This window comes from Mchenga conophoros, linkage group LG18 (genome assembly GCF_057382185.1).
Source record: "Mchenga conophoros isolate Kocher_MC1m ecotype Shallow Benthic linkage group LG18, M_conophoros_male_GT1.1, whole genome shotgun sequence".
NCBI lineage: Eukaryota > Metazoa > Chordata > Actinopteri > Cichliformes > Cichlidae > Mchenga > Mchenga conophoros.
Window position 1 is genome coordinate 24,423,499 of NC_140543.1, and position 7,034 is coordinate 24,430,532.

Below are 7,034 nucleotides of genomic sequence, written 5' to 3' on the forward strand. Positions count from 1 at the left end.
CACACACACACACACACACACACACACACACATATATATATATATATACATATATTTATATATGGCATATGATAGATCGGCAAAAGAGAAAACAATGAGTTATCATAGGTTGCAGTAAAGCTTTGATTCCACTTTGGTGCAGTAGGCAGTGCCATGATGAGGTAAACATACTCAGCTTATTTGACATCTGCAAACTGACTGACATCTGTGTGTTCTGGGCTAAATGGTTGAAAATGTTAACACACAGCATCAACCTCAGCAAGAAATAAAGGGCAAGAATCTGTGAAGGCAAAAAAAAAGAAGAAATAATCAAGGTGCTTTGCGCTGAGCACAGCAGCTGAGAATAACAAACAGGCCACTGCCTACCAGTGATATCATCCTTAGAGGTTAAAATGCTAATCATAGCCAGAAGTGCATTTTAGATGTTAAAGTGTCACCTTTCATATTGTTCATCTGTGCTGGAGATATGAAGCAGTCACCTCTGGTATGATTAAGCAACTACAGTATAGCCACAGGGTGACCATGTGTGTGAACAGTTGCGTCATAATCCTTGACATCTCCTTTTTCCGGTCACACTCTCTTCCGATTAGATCCCATCCTTCATGATGTGTTAAGATAAGATGCTAAAGGGACTCATAGTCAAGGAAAATATTTTAACCACAAGTCAGCACCAAACCCAGATTAGATTCTGCACAATGCAATATAAACAAACAACAGGAAAGTTGACTAAAAGCAGAAAAGCTAATCAAATATAAGCACTGAGTCTTTGTTTAAATACACCGAAAGTGGACAGTGGCGGATGCCCATAAAAAACATGGTCAGAGGTTCAAATATAAAAGTCAGCGTATGTATATATGGATGCACTTCTTTCTATGTGTAAGTAACCACCAACCTTCAGACTGGGAAAGGACTTGCTCTTTCTCCCGAGCCAAAATAATACTCATAATGATAATAACACAATAATAATACTCATTAAAAAAAGAAAAGAAAAGAAAGAAAAGCAGCTTAACAACAGTAACTGCAGAAGTAGTGACTTGTTACTTCCACCCTGAAAAACAAGATCAGTGCCAGAGCAGATTTTTTATCTCACTGAGAGTTTCAGCCTTGAGATTCCACATCACTTTCATGCTGAGCTTTTGATCAGGACATGCTTTTCCCTCACCAAGGCTGAATGCAACTTTTGAACAACCTGTGGCCACTACATACACTCCCTATATAAACCCCCTCAAATTCCTCAGGTCACTCATTTTCTGCCTTTGCCAACCAACTGAGGAGCAGTAACACATCATACAATGCCGGCTGCTAGGTGTTTGGTGTCTCTCGTGGCGGTGCTAGTGGCTGCAGTGTGTGTGGCACATGCACAGGAGAGGATCAAGATATGTGGACGAGAGCTGATACGTCTGGCCGTCTCATCCTGCGGCAGCTCCCGGGCCAGGAGAAGCATCCTGGATTTAGGACTGGAAAAGAATCAATACGCTCCTCTCTGTAAGTACTTAAACAATCTTTTATTTGTGTTTTCATGACATATATGAAAGGTAAACAGGGAAAGACGTACTCTTGCTTCTTGACATCAAAAGTTTGCAAGATTTTTTGGGGATGAAGCTGCACGTTTACAGTGATCTCTCTAAATCCCAGATGTGTTGCCTCTGCACAGGGGAGCAGATCTCCTCCACAGAAGAGTACCTGACTTCAGGGACTGTACGCACGGCTTCGAGGGCAGATGGAGAAAAGGACGCCGTCTCCTTGGCTCCTCACCTTCTGTCATCACGGATCAGGCGAACCGCTGGAAAAATATCTGATATTTGCTGTGAGAAAGGATGTAGCATGAAGGAGCTGATACAGTTTTGCTAAATGAAGCCGGTGGCATATCAGAACGAGTTAAGTGATTATCTTCAGAGTTTTGCTGGGTTTTCTTTTAGTGATCCTGAATGTACTTGGTGATATTTATCTATGACATTTAACAGTATCAAAGATAAAACTGGAGTGCACACAGGATTTTGTTATTTGATTTATTGTTTTTATCAATGTAAATATAGTATATTAACTGAACCGATATTACTGGACAGTCAGTCCATAAGAAATCACAAAAGTCCCAGAATCAAACCCTTATTTTCTCAGACCTAACAAAGATGACAATAAATATTACTCCCAATGAAGTGAAGGTTTCAGTTACTGCTTGTGTCCTATACACTAATCTGCATCAACTGACCCAAATCTTAGACAATTATGATAAGTAAACAAATGCAAAGCATACAAAAAACTTCAGATGCCAGAGAACCATTTTAACACTTGAGCTGTTTTTCTGCTGTATATGCATACTGGTATATATTAAGATCCATGTAAGTTTTGTTGTGAGCGCAGTTTACTGGTGCCAAAGGAGCTAAATCGGATTGAGGCTATTGGCCTAGCCATTGAGCTATTTAACAGAAATAATCTTTGTAACCCGGCCTGTGCCTCACACCGAGGAGTGTATAATTCTCTCAACAGATAATCAAATGTGCCGCTGATTAGCTGCCACTCTATACTGCAGCCTGCGCCGAATGACTCCTAATAGCAAATGAAATCAGCCTACAGTGACTGATTGGTTAATTTGTTTTAATTGAGGGAAGAATGGATTGTGCTGTACGTACGATTTGTTTTTGCGTAATTGGTTTTATTTGCTGTGTTATCAGACAAAGCGCGGAAAGATGAATGCTAAAATTAGATCAACTTGTTAGCAGATTATATTGTTAGAAAGGTTTTAACTGCAGATAATCAGAGAATACAGCACACTAATAATGCCTGTAACAATTGGCTTAATCCATCAAACAATAAGGAAATTAAATTAGAAATTTTGGGTTCAAACTGATGGCATGCATTCAAGATTAGAGTAATGTGCAAAAGTCTTGAGCCACCCATCATTTCTTTATATTTTTCTTAGAATTGACCAGACTCAAGCAATAGTTCTCCAGATTTTTTGAAAGACTTTAAAAAAAAAAATCATTTTTAGTCCAGTCATTGTACCTGACCATTTGAAATGTTATTTTTAGGGTTTCTTTGTTGATTCTATGAAACATAACATAAGATAAAGTAGCATTTTTGTACCAACGAGGTGATTCCTGAAGAGCTATTAGGTGAAAACTTTGCATATTTCAGTGTGGTGTGCAGTGTGATAGGCATGAAAAACTATCTGCAGAATATGATTAGTATCTGAAAGTAGTAGTAGTAGTAGTAGTATTTATTTATTGTCATTGTCAAGAACAATGAAATTGCGTTTGGGGCTTCCATACAACCCAAAAAAAGAAGAAAATAATAAATACCCCTTAAAACCCAAGTGTACATATTTAACCCAGTGTGACTCCAATGCAATAAGACAATCCTTAGCAATAATGTTCGTAGAAATTCAGACAAAGACCTGAGAAACATGACAAAATACAACAATGCACCCATTCAATATTATTGTACTGTGAGATATGATATCAGATATGATAGTTATCTATTTAAGAAAGAGGGGGGGGGGGGCAGGAGGGGGAAGAGAATAAAGATATGATGCACCAATGCAGACCAGTTCATTGCTATTAAGAAGTTGGATATGGTTATTGTCCGTGAGAGGGGGGCAGAGAGTTCAGGAGCCTCACAGCCTGTGGATACAGGCTGTTGGCCAGTCTGGATGTTCTGGCCTGTATAGACCTGTACCTTCTCCCTGAGGGCAGCAGATGGAAAAGGTGGCGCGCAGGGTGATTTTGGTCCCGCAGGATACTGTGCACCCTCCTCAGACAGCGAGTGGGGAAGATATTACTGATCTCTGGCAGACTTGTTCCAATAATTCTGCCAGCTTCCTTCACCACCCGCTGGAGTGCTTGCTGATCGGCCTTGGTGCAGCTGGGGAAAGTGATGTCCTTAAGAAGCAGAAAAAAAAATCCAGCAAAGACCTGACACAGGACCCATGTATCCCCACCCTTCAGTTGATCATCGACTGTTCACCGAAGCCTTATCAGAGACAGAATAATGAAGTTAAATTAGAAATTGTGGGTTCAAATCTTCAACAATAAATATGGAAGAGGCCAGGATAAACACAGTGTCTGCTGTCTGCAGTGTTTTGGAGCTGCATTTCAGTTAGTGGAATCTGGGATCTCATCAAACTTGAGTTGCGGTCAGATTTTGATCTGTCATGCAGACCCATCATATGACAACAATTTTATTTTTCAGTATGACTATAACCCCAAACACACTGCCAATGCAGTGAAAGAATCCCTGCATAGAAAAACACACAGTGGATCGCTATCAGTCATGGACTGGCCTCCCCAGAGCACGCACCTCAACATTATTTATAAATACAGAGAACAGAAAAAAAGCCACTCGACATCCAAAGAAGAGCATTGAATGTCAGATTAGAGAACTAAGAGAGATTGTGTTGAAGAATAAATGTCAATTCTCACATTGAAGCTTGTTAGAACTATACAAACACCTATTGTGCATTTTCCAATCAAATTATAAAGAAATAAGGGATGGCTCAAGACCTTTGCACAGCACCATATGTATATAAAAAGGGTATGAAAGGACAAAAACTACCAAACAAACACTACAGTCACCCTTCATCTTTTCCCCCCATTCACTCACATATAATTTTGTGCTAATTATAAGATAATTCCAAAAAACATTCTCCTACACCCACAGATTCATTGCTGTTAGTCACCATAACTTGCATAAAAGAAGTGTACAAGCATAATTCAGCTTGTACAATATTACTAATATTTGCTGTCCTGCAAAGACGGGGAGAAAAGCATAGTCGCAGTTTTATAGTTGCCCCACAGTAGGTCATGGAAATTATGAAGTAAAATTATTCCTAATTCAATTTAAGAAGAACACATGTGAACTAAAATAAAACGATTTCATGAAAGGTTTGATGCAGTGTCTCATGCTAACCAGCAGAGAGTGACAGATATCAGATTTTATGCGAGGTGCTACACTGCTATCTCCCACCTGACACCCATCCATCGCTCTGTGCATGAGCTGGTTAATTCTGTCAGGTTAAGGGTGTCGCGTTTTTGTTTTTGTATCCATCCCATTCTTTTCTCGTGTATTTCAGCCACATTTCCTGCTGCGATGATCAGCCTCTCGCAGCTCATTATCGTAAAATGCTCAATCACCTCGAGTGATCCTTTATCTCCTTGTGACAAGAGGGAAAATGTGATCAGAGGACACTTCTAGGCCTGAACCCGTCCTTATGCAGTGCCAACATGAGATGACAAACGCACGGCTGCAGGGGGGCCCCTCTGGTGGGCTTCTCTCCATGCCTGTTTTGTCAACTGAGAAGCTGCTAAACCAAATATGGAAAATGAAATCAGAGCCTTTATCTCTCCTTCTGCCTTTCTATCTCTTTGTGTCTAGTTTCAGTGAGCGGGTAAAGCAGCAGGGCAGAATAGCACCTTTGCTGAGTGCCAGCAGAGCAGCTACACGGCTCACACATGAGCACACAAACGCACACACATACACGTCAGGCAAGAGTGTGCGCGTGTGTGTGTGGACTTGTGGGTGTCAATTTGCATGTAAATGAAATGGCTCTCAGTGCTCTTGTTTCCAACAGTAAAAGTGTCAAGGCTAAGGATGCCATACTTTGTGAATGTGTGTGTGTGTAGAGGTTTCATGTTTTCATGTGTCGGTGTTTGCATATGTCTATGTGCTCTGCATAATCTGTGTGGGCGTACGAGACCGGGAAACCCATTTGAAGTCCGTGGCTGTGCTTGTTTTTTAAAGCGTGTTGTTGTTTTTTTGTTTTTTTTACCAATGTGCATGTGGTTTGTGCAGGTTTGTGACCAGCGAGCACACGTGGGTGTGCAGAGGGGAGCAGAAGTCAGGACAATGACTGACATGTCTGTTTTTGTGAGTCCTTTATTGTTAGAGCTCCAAGCCGTGCTTTTACGCAACATAAGCTGTCAGACGTTGTGTCAAAGAAATCCTCTGTGACAGGCTGTGCGTCTTGATTCACACGGCAAACCTGAAGATGAGGTTTACTCCGAGATTGTCATATTCCCCCTTTTATGGCATAGATCTGCTCTGCTCTCCTCCAGATCGTGGAAATGGTGTGAATGATTGATCCTGTTCTCAAAGATCTCAGATTTTATTTTAATGGATCTTCTGCATACGTCTGTGCTAATAACAATGCTAATATTAGTGCTTTTGGGAACTTTTCTGAATGCTGCTAATAATATCTCAATAACTCAGGTTTTCCCATCAAATTCCAATTATTCCAATCTTAACTTTGCTGATAATTCTGTGTTTTTGAGGGTATTCTTTCAAAAGCCAGAATACTTCCTACTAATCCAATCTTAATGGAGGGTAGAGAAATTTAGTCTGTTCCTTATGCAGTCTTACACAGTTATATGATAGCAGAGCTGGTGAGGGTTAAAACAAATTGCTTGTTTTGCATTGCAAGTTGTAAACTGTAAGTCCAGTAATATGTTAAAATATGCTCAGCAGCCAGTTCATTAGGTACACCTACTGGGTGGGATCCCCTTCAGAAAAGCCTTTTTTTCTTGATGGCATTGATTCAACGAGGTGCTGGAAACATTCCTCTGAGATTTTAGTCCATGTTGACATGATAGCATCACACAGTTGCTGCAGATTTGACGGCTGCAAGGCTACAATGTCAATCTCCCAATGCTCTCAAAGATGCTCCATTGGAGTGAGGCCTGATGAGGCCTTTTCTTTTGATCTTTTTCACACTATCTTCTATAAACCCTAGAGATGGTTGTGTACGAAAATCCAACAGTTTCTGAAATACTCAGACCAGCCCTTCTAGCATTTACCTAGTCACTTAAATCAGCTGTCGTCTCGATCATGTCGACATGCCTAAATGCACTGAGTTGCTGTCATGTGACTGGGTGACTAGGCTTTCATGTCAACAAGCGGTTGAAAAGGTGCACCAGTGAAGTGGTTGGTGAGTGCATGTGTAACATAATACTTTAAATATGCAGACTGTGTCTTGAACCGGCAGAGCTTCTTACAGCTCCTCCCTTCTTCACAAAGGGTCACCACGGCAGGTAGCTCTGCAT

General features: G+C 40.8%; 1 protein-coding gene across 1 annotated transcript; it reads left to right on the forward strand.

Annotated features, from left to right (window-relative positions):
• The first annotated feature begins 17 nt into the window (after window positions 1-17).
• On the forward strand, window positions 18-1,992 carry insl3 (insulin-like 3 (Leydig cell)). Its single transcript, XM_085253523.1, has 2 exons — window positions 18-1,485; window positions 1,655-1,992. The coding sequence occupies exons 1-2, from the start codon at window positions 1,293-1,295 to the stop codon at window positions 1,849-1,851; spliced, it is 390 nt and encodes a 129-aa protein (XP_085109649.1). The 5' UTR covers window positions 18-1,292; the 3' UTR covers window positions 1,852-1,992.
• The last annotated feature ends 5,042 nt before the right edge of the window (window positions 1,993-7,034 follow it).

Bases quoted from the DNA above. Each gene is read 5' to 3' on its own strand.
- insl3 (XM_085253523.1), top strand. From the start codon at position 1,293: ATGCCGGCTGCTAGGTGTTTGGTGTCTCTCGTGGCGGTGCTAGTGGCT. The intron at 1,486-1,654 runs GTAAGTACTTAA...GCCTCTGCACAG, and splicing joins GAATCAATACGCTCCTCTCT to GGGAGCAGATCTCCTCCACA.